Raw genomic sequence first — 18,041 nt, 5'->3', positions numbered from 1 at the left:
ACGAATACAAGACGGGGGCACTTTACACATTCAATTTTCAACTACTGTATAAACATCTACCACTGTAGCTGCTACAGATGAAATTCAAGCACCACAGAAAAATATTTTGACCCCAAAAACATGAGAATCTGGCAAACACTGAAGGTCTTTCCTTTCAGCACGTAACTTTTGAAGTGCTGCCATACCAGGATCAGAGACCTATTGTGCCGAGGGCATCGACGCCGATTAGAGCTTCTCATTGTGTAAGAGTCCTGCTTCTTGCTTTAAGATATAGAATGCATAGCACCGGAAGTAATCCATGTTTGTGAAATTAAACAAAGAGAAGGAACACGGTGGACTGCCATCCGTGAGTAAGAAACCCCTGTGAACTTTTGCAAATGGCAGGCTATTACACCAGTGACTTTTGACCTGTGAAAATAATACAAGAATAGGAGGCGTGTAATATTCCCAGAGCAGAATCCTACGCAGAGTTAAGAGTGGCAGCGACAGGTCAGAACACAAGTCCATTTCCGCCGACACTCTCAGGATTTACCACTGTAAAAAAAAAAAACAGCAGCCAGTTGTGTTGTGCTTGATGGATGCTAGTTTCCCATCTGGAAAGGCACAACAACTGTGCAGCATTCACTCTGCTGACATTTAGAGAACATAATCCAGCGTGTTCGCCGGCCTGCAACACATTTCCGCAGCCGCCATGGCTGCAAATGTGACGTTCCCTAACTTTGCATCACAGAAGCTTCGTCAGCGTGCAAGCAGGTGAAAATTAGTTTTTGCAGCTTTTCTTTCACCTTCTTCTGTATTTTCCCCCTGCAGTCACATTGTTGCAGGTGCACCATGTAGTTTTGGGGAGGAAACCTTTTTAGAAGCGAAAGATCTTCCTTGGCTGACTAAATAAACACACACTATTCACTTTCACAGTGTTTTACTTTGTTTATATTTGGCAGACCCTGCCACCTTTTTAGCCTTGAACAGTGTTCCGTGGGAGAACAGCTTGCTTACTCTGTAATGGTAAAAAGGAAAAATATCTGCATTTGTATTGTCACCTCATTAATATAGTAAATATTACAAATCTGAGTGATAGTCCCCCTGAAGGATGTCCCCTTCCACTGCTTGCCGTGGAAATAAATCTAATGAAGTAAACTAGTTACGCAAGTAGTTTACCGCCTGAATTGCACAATGGGAGCTCTGGATACATCCTAAATGTTGTGTCTGATACAGAAATACCTCATGTCTGGCAGATGACAATGAACCCGAAACTCGGCCTGGAGAGCATGGACACTTGACAAAAACACTTTCCATCCTGCCAAGTAAAGGCAAATTCCCCTCCTTATTGACTTATGAACAATTAATCAGCTGGTGGCTCAGTACCTTCTCTGGAAAGACACTGGCCCACACAGAGTGATAGATGTTGACTAAAAGGATAAGGCTCAGTGGAGGCAGTCGCCCATGTCTGTCCTCAGCTATGGCTGAAGTGATGACAGGAGCCACATGCTGCTGTCTCTGCGTGTAGATAGAGTTTCTACCTTTAAAACCACACAGTCATGAGATACACAATGAACTGTCAGACCCGCACAGGCTACCGCGGGACTCTACGGTTACACGGCATTGTGTGATTTTTCCGTTAAACCGAACCGACCCCAGGCATGACACTTGTGACACAAGTTAAATGGCAGCACGTGGGCTCGAATAAAGTCACAACCGTCCACCAAACACTTCACCATTTCCCTCTTTGGGTGCTGAGAAGGTGTGTTTAATGACGCTGCATAATAAAGCAGATGCCTCGGTCAATATTTGCATCAATTACCGCTTCTCGTCACTTGTCAGTAGCCGAGCCCTGCAAGAATCACACGGCAAGACGTGTCAAACCGGCGTGTCCGATCTTACCTTAAACTCCAGAAACACATCAAGTTGAAGTCGGTGGCAGATGCTATGAAATGAATCTCAACAAGCCAGGTCACAAGTTCGGCTTATTTGTTGTCTTCACGAAAAACAAGGTAAAATAAATAAATAAATAAAATAAAAAGTCTAATCAAAAACCTAAATGTGATAAGTTAAAACTGATCTTCCACTGGTAAAAAAACAAACCCTGACATCGAGGAGGCAGTGACAGCAGCAGCCTCCCTCTAATCGGCTGCTGCCTGCAGGACTTGTGCCTTTGAAGTGCATCACAGTTTGTGCCTGGACGAGTGCGGCGTTCACGGGTTAGCGGAAATGTTTTACTCACCGCTTGACTAAATGTGACACCTGGGGAGGGGGGGGGGGTCGCCAAAATGTTTAAATGACATGGTAATATAGTACATGAGAAGAAGTTAAATGTTTCACGTTTATGTTTTTAATCCATGATAGAATGTATAATGTGGTGATTATGTGTGATAGCTGTCGAAGTCTGGTTCCAGAGTGAGAATTTGTGTAAGATGTTATATTAGGTGGTTTCTGTTTTAACACTGCAGTTCACAACTATTTGAATCTCCAATAATTGTATTTGACTAAATAATCACCTTGTGTATTCAGAAAATGTTTAATAATGCCCACCGCAAGTAACCTTTTCTCTTTTAAGGAGTTTACAAAAAACAATCAAGTTCTGTTTAAATTGAGTGTTACTCAGCATAAAGCCTGCACATCATGGCAAATGTCTGAATACATTTTGAAATGATTCATTAAACTACCATGCAGTCTTGATAGCCTATACAAAACACCATGGGGCCATACCACAGGTGAAAGGTCAACTTGGTCCCTGAAACTATTTTTGCCCTATCAAGTTACTCCAGCCCTGCACTTCAACATTGTTTCCTGGGTGAACTTCTGGGTCAGTACCTATGTAGGCAGATGTAACTGCATGAAACTGAACAATGATTTTCCACTAGAAGAGTAGGAAATGGGCTGCAGTCGTCTTAAAAGTCCTAAGGAAAGCAAAAATATCATCAAAGATAAACACATAAACCTTTTTGCAAACATATGACACGTGCAGGCTCTGCTTTTATATATTAAATCAGTTGATGCCCTTTTATCGATTTATTGTCCAACTGTGCCACCCTAAACTCTGTCCATTTCTCCACATGTTGTCAGTGTGAGAACGTCCTCGTAGTGGAAGTGCACAAACTGGTCCCAGACGAGCACAAAAACATTACTTTTCAGTCAGCGTGGGTGTCTTGTTTTGGAGTAGCCCAGGGGACTTTGTTTAACGATTTATTTTATTTATTTATTGTTTTTACATCTGGAATATGATTTTTCTGATGCATTTAAACGCACCACGTATTTCAAAAGACAGCAGCTGGCGGGTGGACACACAGACAGTCGCTGATCGTGCAGATAAAGCACCACTAGTGAAAACACACATGAAGACGAGTTGTTGCTATTATTCTTAAGCAAATTGTCGTTGTTGTTTTTTTTTTTTCATCCTTCTTTGTTAAAGTATCCACCGCCTCAATGAAGTCCCGACATACATCAAGAACTGAGCCACGATACCTGTGTTCACCCTCAGGGGGCACTACACACTCATGTTACGATGCTTTAAACGTTTCGCAATTCTTGTGTCTTGTCCCTCGTTCTTTTCCGTAGTCGCTGTCATAAACATGGCTTCACACACTAGCAAGGCATTTCTGTCCCTAGGTCGAATTAATGTTCACGGTCTTGGACTTCAGAAACCACTGAGCAGGGTCACGTACGCGACAGCTTTGACTATAAATTCTAGTAACACGAATAAAGGTGAGTTTCACTGTTGCTGCTATATTAGTTCACGTTAACTCAGAGCCATAGCTGCATGCTAAGCTAGCTGCTCGAGATGCAGCTAGCAGTGCGAGTGGAGGTGCTTCTTGTCCTCTGACAGCGGTGTGTTCAGCAGTAGGAGTGTCTGAACTGATAGATCCGGTGGAGAAACAGATTTGTTACTCTAGAGATTTGTATCTCTCTCCAGACATGAGTGTGGGAGGTCTCAGGGGTCGTTGCAGGGTTACATGTGTCTATTTTACTGATTCCGAAAGGCATTTGCTTTCTTCCCACGAGCATCCACAGGAGATTCAGACAACACATTCTAGAAAGAAGATGATATTTTCATGTTCCATTAGTAAGCAGTTGGTCTAAAACATGTAAAAAATAAAATAAAATTTCTTCATGATTTCCTAAAGCCTAATGTGAAGTCTCCACTCCACATTTATTATCATTTAAGGTAATAAGGCAGCAAATGCTCACAGTTAAAAACCTGGAACCATTAAGTGTTTATTTAAAAATGACTTGATGACAAAAAGTGACAACTTAAAATAATCAGCCTATTAGTATGTTGGCAACTTGTTCAAAAAATTAAACTATTATTATACAGCTCTATTAATTGACGATGTCAGTACAATACAAGCCTGATCAATGTATATCCATGAGCTGATATTGGCTTATAACAGATATATTGATGGTGTCAATGTTGCCATAAGTGTGCCAATATGAAAACGTTTAATAGATAATGTTGATAATTACAATATAATGATATTGATAATGTTGCATAAAAAAAGATGCTTTGGATAATTTATAATGATTAAATTCAGTGTTTCAGTTATTTTTAAACTATAAGTTTATTGCTTAACTGTAAAATATCCTGCCTCTGTTACACATCTTTGTCATATGTTTTTGATGATCATACTTGAGGGTAATTGTAAAATTTGTGTGTAAATGAGCTGATAAATCAGTGTTGAAATTTTTGACATCCTAATATCGGTATCGGTTGGTCGCTACAGCACTGCAAGAAGCGTAAAAAAGTTAAACAGGTGCAATATGTGATTACATTATTTTATGTAAAACGCACCTGTCATATACAGCATTAACAAATGGTATCTTTTTAGTAAGTGTTTTGTTGGCAATACAGAGTGTCACAGGTGAGGTAAATCGGATGGGCTGATACAGAAATTGCACTTGAGAAATGAGATGGTGGGGGTAAAGTGTCTTGTATCTGCAAATAACTGTGTTAGCAGCATGAAATTAAATGCAGTTAATGCATTTTGGCCAACTCTGATTATCTTTAGGCCTTCCTGACAGAGGTGGTAGAGGATTCATTCCCAGAAAACCCAGGAGAGATGTAAGTGTGCCTCTTTTAAATCCGATTTCCAAGGCTGAATATAACAAAATGCACATAATCCAATGTTTTATTATTATTATTATTATTATTATTATTATTATTACTAATATTATTATTATTATTGAGTAGATGGCCACTGATGATTGTAGTTATAATAAATAACAGTGTATCATTTGTGTTAGGCAGGGGAGCCCAGGACGGAAAAGATGGCGGTGGATCAGGACTGGACTGCAGTTTACCCAGCTGCAGCCCCCTTTAGACCAGGCTCCGTCCCCCTGCCTGTGAGGATGGGATACCCCATGAAGAGAAGCATTCCTCCAGAGAAGAAAGGCAACTTGGAGCTAATCAAGGTCAGACCTCGTCGCTTAAGTAGGACCACGCATTATGTCACATATGACATAAAAAAAATTTTCAACACAGAGACATGCTGGATGTTTTGGGTATTAAAAAAGGAAAACTCATTACCTCCTCATTTCTTAAGTAATCAATTCAGTTGTAGGGCTACTTGCTTAAACCGCAGGCTTTATCTGTATATGACCCTGTATATCCTAGCGTTGACCCTTTGAGTATTCATTACGACTAGATGAGTTAATTGATACAGTCCAGTGCCCTTCGATACTGATGGAGCTCATTTCACTCTGCTGCATGGCTCTGTGTCAGTGCCCGGATTACTGAGCTGCTGTGTCCAGACACCAGCTGCTCCATCTGGACTCGAGCCACTTGCAGATCCACTACTTTTACCCATCACAGCTGGAGCTCTGCCGTGCATCCTAACGATATTGGTTTCATTCTCTCAGTGCACCATCAGAGGCTAAACTGCTGTGCATCCCTTACTTATGTTTGACGTCAGGATTATTTTTATTTTTTGGTTAACTGTTTTAACCAAACCTTGTAGCCTATGTCCAAACACAAGCCAATAATGTTTTTTTTTTTTTGTTTGTATTTTTTACAAAGTCTAGAAAATTCTGGGACATCTAAATTTAAACTGCATTTATTCAAATATATGGTAATTTATGCCTGATTTTCAACACATCTGGTGTTTGATTTATATAATCACCCATGTCAACCAAAAGTCTTTTAATATTTAAAATTAAACAACATCACATACATGTGTTTGTATCACTGGTGTTGAAATTGGCGAGCAGTAATTATCATGATCAATGAATACAGTGTATTGCTGTTAAAATATGTTGAAGGTTCTCAGTCATCAGGGATATGGTAATTCTAAGTACTGTATCACAGGCAATTGGGCTTTTTTCAACAGCAAATCCAGTTGGCTGTGATACAGCACTTAGAAGCTGTTTAGATAAACATAGTGACAATATACATTGTTTGCTGTGGTTATTAAGGAATTCTATAAATGTTATTTTTGTTAATGCATTTGTAGAAATCATGCAGGTTCCAAGAGTCCTGAACCTTTGGTTTAGTAACCCAGAAAATGCAAGTTCTGAATTTGAGTAGAAAAAGCATCAAAATATTAAAGTTCAGAGAATCAGGGATTTTTTTTATTTTGTCGTTGTTACAGAATAAGCAAATGTATGATTTAGGATCTTTGATCAAAGTAGAAAGATGTTAGATTTTGTTTTCTACTTTATTTACCATCCCCTTTCAAACCTAGTGTAGGCTTAAATCAGTCATGTAAATTTTGGGACTTTTTTACTGCTCATGTCTCCATGACGTGCGCAGTTGTGCATTTGTACATTCACATAATCTCTCACCCTTAATCTCTTTCAGATACCTAATTTCCTGCATTTGACACCAGCGGCCATCAAGAAACACTGTGAAGCTCTAAAACGTAATTTCTTTGTTGGATAAAAGCTATTTCATATTTTGTGGTGTTGTTTATCAGCAAAATATTTTCTGCACAAATATCTAAGCTTTTGCAGCATGTGAATAAATGTGTTTTTCTGCTCTCAGCATTCTGTACAGAGTGGCCCTCTGCCTTGGACACCGATGACAAATGTGACGAGCACTTCCCCATCAAATTACAAAGTACCGACTATGTCTTTGCCGGCCCATCTGTCAGAAATCCTTCAGCTCGTGTTGTCACACTCAGAGTAAGTTTCCTTGCTATTCTATTTTTTCTTTACAGTCTGACCTCAGTCAAGTGTGGAGAAACCCAACATGTACAATAAGATTAGAGATTTACAAGGATTCGTAATCACCAGCTGACATCCCTTTGGTTTATCTTGAGAGACATTCATTGTCCAGTGACCTCAAACATTAGGAAGTATGCCATCAAGTCTACAAAGAGATTATAGTCCCAGACAGTTTAGATTCAAGCAACTGCTAAAGCTCTGTTTTTGCTCCTGTGTCAATTAAGAAGTTATTGTGTGTTAGAGTTCTTGTTTTTTAAAAAAAATATTTTTAGATATCTTTTATTTCACAGAAGTAAGTTACAAAATATGTACTCAGTGACATAAATGTTGGGACATGCTGATATTCCTCTTAATCCCCCAGGAACTCTAATCCATCAATATGCAATCCTCCTCACAGACCAGAGCCACACATGTAACAAACGCACAATGACCACAAAGATTTATGTTGAAGGCTCCCTCCAAGTACTCCAAGCAGAAATATAATATTCAGTAAACAGTGGGACTCCATTGTTCTTCTCACTCTGAGTTTTGAAGGCAATCATATTCATGAGTGTATATATATCCTAAAAAAAATAAGTAATCAGTTTTAACCATAAATATTTAGTTTTGTGTTGTAATCAATTGAATATAGGTTGAAATGGTTTTGCAAATCATTGCATTCTGTTTTCATTTACGTTTAACACAGAGTCCAAACATCTTTGGGAACTTTGTATTTTGTAGCTTTCACAACCACATAGCTGTTGTGAAGATGATGTTGTTTTACACCTACATAGGATATAAGGGGCATGGCAGAGCAAAACATGATTACCTTGGTGTCTGAAAAAAGAGAAAGTTTGATAACCATTTAATGTAAAATCAATGAAGACAGCATAAAAGTAAATGACTATTCCTGGAAGAAATTATCTTAGGCAGTATCAAGTGGACTTCATTTACAAATTCAAATTGCAGGGGGTTTTTTGCTTTTTAATCAAAAACATAAAATATCTTGGGACAACTGAGCCCCCTGAAACACCAAATTTAGGGAAAAAGCTGTTCGTGTTTAAACAGGTTAACCAAATGGGTATTTCCACTATTTAACATGTCAAAATAAATCTTGCCTTAGAACATAAATACTCAGGAATGTAAACAACCTTTAAGAAACTGTATTTTCACCAAGTGTAAATGTGTCACTTTAACCATGAATCACCAGCCATCTGCTCCACTGACACTTTGTCTTCAATTACATCAGCATGGTAGGAATTATTCAGACATTAATCCAGGTGGATTAGGCAGAGAGATGGATTGGAGAGCAAATCTCATACAGTTAGCTTTGTAGCAAGTTGACTAAGACCCCATTTTCGGTTTTCACAAAAAATCATTCTTTGAGTGACGCACATATGTCCTAGGTTTATTTTGATATTTATTCAGGCAGAGCGAAAGTGGTGAGAGAGACTGAGGAAAATCCTGCAAACAAAATCTGTGGCAGGGATTGATCCTGGAGATAAACCGAACCAGTTTACCGCCTCTGCACATCTGTCCCGTCACCTCTGACCTCACCTTTGTGTTGTCATTGGGTGAGGTTTATTACACAGAATACATGTTCACGTGTACCTTGTTCCTATAAATGTAATCTACAGAAATTGTTGAAGTCAGAGCCATGAAAACCAATGTAATCAAGGACTAATCTCTCTTTTCCAGTTCTACATTGTGCAAGGGGCTTAAGACTTATATCTGTGAACAGCATAAAGGATGCGATTTCATCTGTAAAAAGGAAATAATACTTTAATCGACACAGTCAAAGCTCCATATAGGTTAGAAAATTACAAACATTTCTTTTGTTCTTAGTTTTGGTTGTGGTTTTATTTAATCTGAAGAGATAAGAGAGCACAGAATGAAATTACATCTGTCCTAATCTTATTACCATTGAGTATTTCTCTTTACATCAGCTTTATGTGGAAAACCTTGTACCTTAAACTGTTGTGTTTCTGTTTACGCAGGTAAAGGTGTCCAGTTTGAATATGGACGATCACGCACGCAAGAAAATGCTCAAACTTGTTGGGGAGAGATACTGCAAAGATACCGATACCCTCACCATCACAGCTGAACGGTAAACACTCCTTCCTTAAAGTGGAGTGATATGATAAAGTGAGAAAAATCTAAACAAATGCCCTTAATTGTCTTCCCTCTTGTCTCTCTACCAGTTGCCCTTTGAGACAGCAGAATACGGACTATGCCATGTACCTGCTAACTGTCCTTTACCACGAGTCTTGGGTAAGATGAGTGTGTGTTTTCTACTCTGCTGTGTCACTGAACTGTGTTCTGTCATGACTGAAGATGACATTCATTCTTAATTAACCATCTCTATCAGTCTACGCATTTTGGCCTTTAGTCCATTTAAAGAGTGTTTTGGTGTTGTCTATATTTAGAGAGACGCAAACAGACATCAATAATACAATGATGGACAAAAACTGCTGATGAAAGTGATTTAATGAAAATAAGATTGAGGGAAGAGCAGTCATGTTTCACTGCCTCACTCATAGTACTTTTGTCAATAAGCAACCAACCACAGAGTATGCTGATTATTCCTTAAACATTCCTTATGCTGTATATCTTATTCCGTGCCCATCTGGATGTACACGACCCAAGTACGTGTGAACTAGGCCTGAGACACCTATCTATTCACTGTTCACTCTCATCACAGCTCTCCTGCGACTCTGGTCTTTTTTTCTTTAGTCTCTCTCTTTTTGTTAACTGCCCTTTCAGTCTTCTTTAACAAGCATCCATTCATGTAAAGGCTGGTTGCTCTCTGGCAACACTGTCTTGCGTTGATGGCCTGCAGTCACCTCATTGTTTTGTTGAGATCAGATTAATGATGATACCTGAACTGATTTGTGTAGCACGCTATATAAGACGGGATATCAGGGCCCGTGTTAACTGCAGCACCACACTTGATGTATGACGTAGGAGAGGTCAATTGTATCGATGTGAGGAAATTATATCAAAGATTAAACTAAATCTGTAAATTCTATAAAATAAGTCAAAATACTAATTACTCATATGTTTTTAAGCTTATAGCTTTTTTTTATGTTGTTGTCCAACAAACATTTTTGTTTCTTTCCTTTCTCACCCTTTACTTATGCATCTGTTGCTCTCTGTGGCATTCAGCATACAGTTGCCCTTTATTGGATTGATAAAGTTGTATTGAATTAAACCTTCAAGCCTCAACTGTACAGATTATTTAGCTATAGTAGCTTTAGTATCAATGAACTAGCAGTGTCCATTGAGATTGCTATGAGGAAAATCATAACATATTATAAAACTTAAATATTCTCAAAAAAATAGGTGGAAAAAAAAAATTACAAAACTGTCTTTGGTAACGTTTCCATATGGCTAGCAACATGACACAGTCCCCATTTTTTTTACCAGGGGATTTTTTGTCCATCTTGCTCTGTGATCTGAGACACTAAGCCCATTAGGGAGGTATCAGACTTGAATGGGCAGCAGGATGGCAAACAGCAGCATTGTCCAGTTGACATTTCTCAACAGATGGGGGGGAAAACGGACACCCTATCAGGTGTTGACCCTGATACTCATTCACATTAAGCCAACGCTGCCACATCAGAGAAGTCTGCCACAAGGTACCTGCCACATAAAGGAAAATGACTCCCCTTATTGTGTAACCTTCGCCTTTAGGAGCTTTTCCCGTCATGGTTTAGTCGCATTAAAAAAAAAAAAAGAAGTTCTCTAGGTTGGGAAAGGTGTTTGTGCCAGGAAGCAGAACACTGTCCACTGCCCTTTTGGACACACAATGGAAGGCACAGTGCTTGTCCAGCAGGCTTGTGGAAGCTGTGAGAGTGGCGTAGCGTTCAGGTTGTAACGCTACCCCACAAAGAGGCCAATTGTTAGCAGCCCCTGTAGTGATTTTATCTCCCCACTCAGGGAGATGGACCTTCCCTGCTAATTCCAGTGTGTGCTAATCCAGGCCAGCGTTAGGGCTGACTGCTTGAACATGGAGGGGTTTACCACTAGAGGCACTCCATCTTTTGATTTAGCTTACATGCCCAACACCTGTCCTTTCCTCTGACTGAAAAGATGTTATTTCGCAGGTACATAAACAGGTGGCTACTAGGCTTCTACCGTCTGTTGACCAAACCACTTAGTGATGGATGCAAGGACAGGAATTGTGTCACAGCTGTCAACACTTTTGAATTATTTAATTGTGCATATTACATTAAACCCACAATGGCATCATAAAAATGCCTGGAGCTTTGCCAGTAACACATAACCTAAACTGTCAGTACAGTCAACCTTGTAGTAAAGTATAACAAACCTTTCCTCCTAAAATCAAATTATGGTCACACATTGATCTGCAGATCTAACCCTAACCTTTTTGTAGTGAGGCATGCTGCTGAAAATGTTTTGATCCAAGCTACTCATCCCCAGTATCTTGCACTCCTCACTGCCTAGGGCTTGGACTTATTCCAGATGGGATGTTATGTGGATCAGATATGTATAGCGGTAATGACGATCATTAACCTCAAACACCTGGAGAGCAGTAGAGCTGAGGCTCCGCCGCTGCCCCGCTTTAAGCTGCTGCACAATGGGACATATTGTTCACAAGGGAATGCGATGACAGCTACACAGGCAGCGTACAGAGGGACACATATGGAGAAATACTATCTCTGTGAGAGGAGCATCAAAGAAGGGGTGAACTGTGACTGAGGACCCCCATATTTTACATCTGTTGCCATACCGTGTTCCAAAATGGAGACCGAGGCAGCTATCAGAAATTAATCTTTTTATGATACCCTGAAGAATAAGAACAGATACAATTTAGCACTGAAACTAGCTGCGTTTACATGGAGCCACCAAATGTTCAGATCATGGTCCAAACAGAATAAAAATGCTCCATACACACACCTGAATCAGAATAAACCCAAACCAAAAGAAAGTTCAATCAGTTGCAGAGGGATAGTTAAAACCTTTTTCATAAATTGATCCAAAACTGATAGACCAGTTCACCCTAGTTATCCATCTTCAGGACAGGGAGCTAATTAAACACATGCCAAAAGAGATCAAATATCCAACTAAGAGGAGGAATGCACCAGACCCTATTAATACCATCCCATATAATCAACTAACCCGAAATCTTTAATCGGAATGATTTGAATTGGAGTGAAGAAATATTGTCCATCTACACACAAAGCTACAGCTCACATGCACAAATATTCCAGGTTTTGACCTCATTCTGAAAAAGAAAACATTACTACCAAGCAGTTAACATGGTTAATGAAAATTAATAATCCACCTAAATTCCTGTATACATTGAGACATGAGTACTAATGTGGCCTACCATGTCATTGTCACATTCAAGAAAAAATAAAGAAACAGCTGGAGCTGGGTTAGGGTTAGGGTTATCATTTTGCTTCTTTGTGTCAAAACAAGATTTTTCAATCTTCCTTTTGTCACCTTGTTGAAGTCGGTGTTACAGTACTTACACATAACCAAGATCTGTCGATATCCAACTCTTTTACAATGTTTAAAAGTAGGCAAGTTTCTCCCTCAAACAGAAATGAGCTTTTTCTTTGGGCAAACTGCTATATTACAGCAGAATCCTGTATGATGTTTACATGAGCACCGTCAACATTTTTAAAATAATGGTGTGTATGTGTCACTGTTCAAATTGCTGTACCACACACTGTAAAATCTTGACACAGACAGATTTAATTAGTCTTCTAATTTTAGCGTGCTTTGAAAGGTAACAAATGTTTTCCCTTTTCTTCGTTTGTTAGAAAACAGAAGCATGGGAGGCTGAGAAGACTGTGGCAGACATGGAAGAGTACAGCTGGGAGGACAGCCCGTCCCAAAGGAATATCTTGGACATGCTCGTACGCATGAAAGTGGCAGGGGAAGGAGAGGTCGATGAAGTGCGAGAGCAGCTGTTGGGAAGAAAAGAGGTGCAGGAGTATAAGGACTCTGTCATAAGGCTGAAGAATGAAGGAGAGAACGAGAGCCACATGCTCCAGTACAAGGAGGCCGTCAAGAAATTGCTCAGCCTGTAGTGCAGCTCAGTGTACAAATGTATTTACATGAAGATGGTGACCAGAACATTTTAAATACCTGTGGGCTCATGCTATTACTGTTCCAATGTACATCTAGAGATTACAACCTCAAGGGTCACAACTTATGTATTTATTTTTTCCAAAATAAATTTACCATCATCCCAAGTGTATGATGTTGTCTTTAATACAAAAATCCAATCTATGCTGTTGAAGTCGGAAACTTGTGCTTATGGGTAAATCCTTTATGTATAAAGGCCTCTTTCAGTCATTTCCTTCAGCTCTCATCCCACTCTCATCACCATCAGCTCAAGGAGTGGCACCAGAGTGAAAGGATGCTTTCATTTCAAAGCAGGTCTTTGAAATGAACCTCACCCTTCTTAAGGAGTTTTGGTCTGTGGTGCGTGTACTCTCAGGTCAAAAGAAACCCAATGCACTGCGGAGATGCGCTGGACTGCAGGAGGGGTTAAACACCGAAGGCAAAAAGTAGCCGCACAATGTTTACGATCTGAACAACCCTTGAATTGTAGCCGTCTTTTTTTTTTTTTTTTTTTCTTGGAAGCGCCCATTAAGCCCCACTTAAACCAGCATACACAACTGGTCCAAGTCTTTGAGGTTTGGCATCAACATCTGTTAAAACTCATTGAAGTGCATCAATATGTAGGTCAGCCAAATAGACATCATATCGTCTTTCTTGAAGCAAATTGCTGCGGTCAAATGCATTGGCCAACTTTGGCTCTTCTGTCGAAGGTCATTGCGTCACGAGTGAAACCAAAATCATATATACAGAATTGTAACCTTAATATATCAGTTGATGGTAACTAAATTTCCATTCCAATCTGCTCAGATTAAACCGACATTGTATGTGGAAACTAATCATTTACAAAAACAGTAGACATTCTTATTTCATGTCCAATGTCTTTTCATCCTGGATTCCTTCATTAAAAACACTGCTGTAAACAAAACACAAATGTTAATTCCAGCTCACTTTTTAAGTGTTTCAAGTGTTTTCTCTGACCAGCACATACTTTATCAGACGCATGGAGCCTCTTTTCCCTCTCCACGATGTCCGGTAGCGTCCCATCCTCTTCCTCTGTCCCCTCCAGCTCACTACTAGCAGGATGGAGCAGCAGCAGCTCAGCAGGACTGTGACGCAGATGGCCAGTGCAACCAGCAAAGTGTGCGCAGCTACGTGCCACCCAGGCCCCAGACCCTCGATGGCGTCATCGCCGCCGCCGCCCTGTCCTCCCTCGCTGCCTGCAGTGTTGTTCCTCACGGGGTTGCCCTTGGTGTCATTGGGGTATTGCTTGCTGCTCACTATGTTGTCAGTAATGGCTATGGAGGCCGGAGGGCTGGTGGCAAGCTGGTAGCCGGTGGTGTGATGATGGGTAGGGGTTGTTGAGGGCTGTGCAGCTGTGGTGGAAAATGCAGAAGTGGTGCTGGGATTGTAAGGACCGAAGGTGGTTGCTGTTGGGGGTGACAGAGGCGTAGTGAAGCTGGGTGTAAGAGAAGTGCTGGAGATGGCTGGGGTTGTTTGTGCATCGTCCCTTGAAGGTACTGGACTGGAAGGCAAGGTAGTTGTTGGAATTGTTGAAGGCTGTATGGTGGTCTGCAGTGTGGTGGTGGTGGTGGTGGTGATGAGCGCTCTGCTTGCTGTAGTGAGGGGTTTCACCGTGGGTGCTGATGTCAGAGGCAGTACAGCAGGCGGAGGTGGGTGAATGAACTGGCGTTTGTCTGCGGGTAGCGGCTCTGAGGCGTTGACTCGACCGTAGTGGTGGGGTAACACCCGTACATTGGAGGTGAAGTATTTTCCGAACACCAACAGGTCAGGATCCACGCCTAGAAAACAAAGTAACTTGAGAAAATTGCTTTCGTTTTGATGTATTTTTCACTCTTTGCTGACATAATTTAGGTCCAACTTGTAAGATAGTTTGTTTGAGACTCATTACCAACTCCAAACTGGACCTTTAAACACGCTTTTAAAAAATGTATCAAACATTTTCTCCGGATAAAATCTGTGAATTTTTACTCATCTCAAGGATATAGTTGTGTAAGCAACTGTGGTTAAAAGTGGTGGAAGAAGTATTCAGTTATTTAACTTGAGCAAAAGTAGCAATACCACACTGAAAAAAAGCATGAAAGTAAAAGCCCTATATATAAAATTAGATAGAATCAATTAAAAAAGTTACACAGTATCAGAAGATAAAGAACTTTTTTATGCATAAAAAATGGCTCCTACGAGTGCTATACTATTATATAGAATATATTACACTTACTTTTATGTGCAAGTAAATAAAAGTACTTAAATATCAAAAGTACATGTAAATGCAAATTATGCATATATTTACAGGTATGTGCAGTATATACTGTAGACTGTGGGCTGATCGATGGTTGACTTGACTACCCACCTGGAATCAGTGGAGTTTGTTTTTTTTATTGAACTGCTAATGAAAACATTTTGCAGCCTGCGATCTGCAAGTAACTGTTAACTAAAGTTATCTATTACATGTGACGAAGTAAGTGCAATAACTGCCTCCAAAACATCGCGGAGTGGAAGTCTAAAGCAGCAGAAAATGGAAATACTGAACAAAACAGCTTTTAACTTGAGTTAAATCTACTTAGTTACATTCCAGATTCAACATAACGGTGGCTCGTGTACACGTTGTGAACTTGAAATAGATTAAACTACCCAACAATACAAAATAGTTCAGATCAGCTCCACCTTCAACTGCTGCAACAGTAATGTGTTAAACACACCTGAATGCATCGGGAGGCCTGATATTAAAACTATCACAGGGTTCATTATTATGGACACTTTTACTTCTGATACTTGAAGTACATTTTACTGGTAACACTTACTTGTACTCAAGTCATATTTTGCAGTGCAGGACTTTAACTTGCAGTGGAGCTTTTTCCCAGTCTAGTGTTAATATTTTCACTGAAGTGAAAGATCTGAATACCTCTTCCACACCTGGTATAATGTGAATCTGCAAAGTAACTGTTTACTACTGCAGTACACTGCAATACATGTATTATAGTAAAACTATACAATATACTACATTTCCCTCTGGAATGTTTAAAGTGGGGAAAATGGGAAGAGTCAAACAAAATACAAGCGGCAAGAAGCTGAGCACACTTAGGCCACTACTTTCCTGCCATAACTGAGCTCTAATTACAGGAGTAGAAACGCACCGTCGGTCTGTTTCTTGTATTTAAATATATTAACATGTATTCTTGAGAATGTAATACAAGGAGACTAATTCAATACAACTATAGACATATTGTGTAGGGCACTGAGAGGCCCTTTTTTTTTACCCTTTACTCTCCTGCTCACCCTTTGTGATGTTGTAGAGAACAACGTTGCCTCTGTGGCTGAGAATGCAGCTCTCCAGCGTGGGACAGTGCAGGTGGAAGCAGTTCACGTTCTCTTGAGTGGTGTCATAGTGAAAAATGGCCAGATTACAGGAAACTGTAAAGAGGACGGGCGATAAATACACGAGGTGCCGTTAGAAATGAACGATAAGGAGACATGACGGACTTGAACATGCGCGCGTTTGGACTCACAGTTCCTGGTCAGGCAGCAGGTGCGGCTGCATTTCAGCGCCGTCTCCTCCTGGTAGCGCTTGAGAAGCTGCGCTCCTCTCCTCTGAGACTCCTCGACGTCGAGGAAAATCCCCGGGAAGCGTCGGATCCAGCAGTTCTTGTAGTAAGAGGTCGGTGAGCACCTCGACTCAGTGTGGCACACCAGACCCAGAACCGTCAGCAAACCCCATGTGACATTCATTGCGCGTAGCGTAAATCAGAGCATGTTAAATGACAACGTCGACGGGGAACCGACATCTGGGAGGCTGATTGCTTGGAGTTGACAGGCATGGAGTGGAAGCCAGTGGTCTCTGTTTTATTATTTTTTTTTTTTTTACTGGTGCCAGTGACTCTCCAGGTGTGTCACAGCTACGCACCTGGAGGAGGTGGAGACCCAGCAGTGGGTAATGTGTTCACCTGCACCACGGCAGCTTTTAACAGACGCCGAGCAGCAATACGAGAGTGTCCTTACTGACTTAATAGCACGCGCAGCTTTAAAATGTCAATACTGGATACAGTTTAAATCAGTATTGTGACGAATATCGGAAGAAGCATAATCAAATATCACTGCAAGAAATATCTTCGTGAGGTCGATCACAATACACAATCCGCCTCAGCAGACAGCGCACCCCAGATGTTTCATTTCCCCCCCTTTTCTGCTCTTTAAAGGATAAGTTCACCGAAAAATGAGAGAACCAAAAACATGTCACAATTATCTGACAGGGACAGCCTGATCATTAGCGTTATTATCATTATTGGTTAAGTTTTTGCTGTCCACAAAACATTTCTGGAGCTTCGCAGTTAAAACAGCATCTTGGAAACAACCAAAGTGGATGGGAACATGTTTTTAAATGGTAGAGAAAAAAAACCCTGCTCTATAACGAACTTCTCTGGTGTAGTCCAAGTATCCAGAAGGCCATAACCATTTCAGTTAGGCAGCTAAAGTTATGATTTGCTTAACAAAGGGTGTAAACAACTGCTTTCCAAATCAGTTCAGATCAATCTCAGGGCTTGCAGAGACTTTGATTATACTGGACAAGCCGTATGGAGCATCTACTATATTTTATTTAGGAGAATGCTGCTACTCTCTTTTGCTGTGGAGCCGCGGAATTAGATTGTGGGCTACGAAACTTAACCTGAGTCTCCATTATTATGGGGCTGACTAGATAATGGCTGGATTTCCATGTTGGGGTGAAATGATCCTTTAAGGACTTCTTGTCCCTTTTCTCAACCTCTTCAACAATAATTGAAACATTTGGGCTCAGT

General features: G+C 40.4%; 3 protein-coding genes across 15 annotated transcripts in view; 1 reads left to right on the top strand and 2 right to left on the bottom strand.

Moving 5' to 3' along the window:
• Window positions 1–2,156, bottom strand: part of kcnq1.2 (potassium voltage-gated channel, KQT-like subfamily, member 1.2) — a 171,653-nt gene extending 169,497 nt beyond the window's left edge. For 11 of the 13 annotated variants that reach the window (XR_005076581.1, XR_005076582.1, XR_005076580.1 and 8 more), the window contains exon 1: window positions 1,882–2,156. The gene's annotated coding sequence lies outside the window, so the exon portion shown is untranslated. The other 2 variants (XM_037107773.1, XM_037107772.1) reach the window with 2 other exon arrangements.
• A 1,380-nt stretch (window positions 2,157–3,536) lies between these two features.
• On the top strand, window positions 3,537–13,366 carry mrps35 (mitochondrial ribosomal protein S35). The gene is made up of 8 exons (XM_037108213.1): window positions 3,537–3,702; window positions 5,004–5,056; window positions 5,239–5,406; window positions 6,791–6,851; window positions 6,974–7,113; window positions 9,132–9,241; window positions 9,336–9,405; window positions 12,927–13,366. Exons 1-8 carry the CDS (start codon window positions 3,570–3,572, stop codon window positions 13,194–13,196), a joined length of 1,005 nt encoding a protein of 334 aa, XP_036964108.1. The 5' UTR covers window positions 3,537–3,569; the 3' UTR covers window positions 13,197–13,366.
• A 362-nt stretch (window positions 13,367–13,728) lies between these two features.
• Window positions 13,729–17,589, bottom strand: LOC119024957 (MANSC domain-containing protein 4-like). The gene is made up of 3 exons (XM_037108212.1): window positions 16,758–17,589; window positions 16,528–16,662; window positions 13,729–15,032 (listed from the first exon to the last, which is right to left on the bottom strand). Exons 1-3 carry the CDS (start codon window positions 16,975–16,977, stop codon window positions 14,194–14,196), a joined length of 1,194 nt encoding a protein of 397 aa, XP_036964107.1. The 5' UTR covers window positions 16,978–17,589; the 3' UTR covers window positions 13,729–14,193.
• Between the last annotated feature and the right edge of the window lie 452 nt (window positions 17,590–18,041).

The sequence above is a fragment of the Acanthopagrus latus genome, chromosome 8 (genome assembly GCF_904848185.1).
Source record: "Acanthopagrus latus isolate v.2019 chromosome 8, fAcaLat1.1, whole genome shotgun sequence".
Taxonomy (NCBI): Eukaryota; Metazoa; Chordata; class Actinopteri; order Spariformes; family Sparidae; genus Acanthopagrus; species Acanthopagrus latus.
This window is presented reverse-complemented; position numbering and strand designations above follow the sequence as displayed.

Excerpts from the sequence above, each read along its gene's own strand:
- LOC119024957 (XM_037108212.1), bottom strand. The coding sequence starts at position 16,977 with ATGAATGTCACATGGGGTTTGCTGACGGTTCTGGGTCTGGTGTGCCAC. Across the intron at positions 16,663-16,757 it reads CTGCTGCCTGACCAGGAACT|TTTCCTGTAATCTGGCCATT; the intron begins GTGAGTCCAAAC and ends TCCTCTTTACAG. Across the intron at positions 15,033-16,527 it reads TCTCTACAACATCACAAAGG|GCGTGGATCCTGACCTGTTG; the intron begins GTGAGCAGGAGA and ends TTTGTTTTCTAG.
- mrps35 (XM_037108213.1), top strand. The coding sequence starts at position 3,570 with ATGGCTTCACACACTAGCAAGGCATTTCTGTCCCTAGGTCGAATTAAT. Across the intron at positions 9,242-9,335 it reads CTCACCATCACAGCTGAACG|TTGCCCTTTGAGACAGCAGA; the intron begins GTAAACACTCCT and ends TCTCTCTACCAG. Across the intron at positions 9,406-12,926 it reads TCCTTTACCACGAGTCTTGG|AAAACAGAAGCATGGGAGGC; the intron begins GTAAGATGAGTG and ends TTCGTTTGTTAG.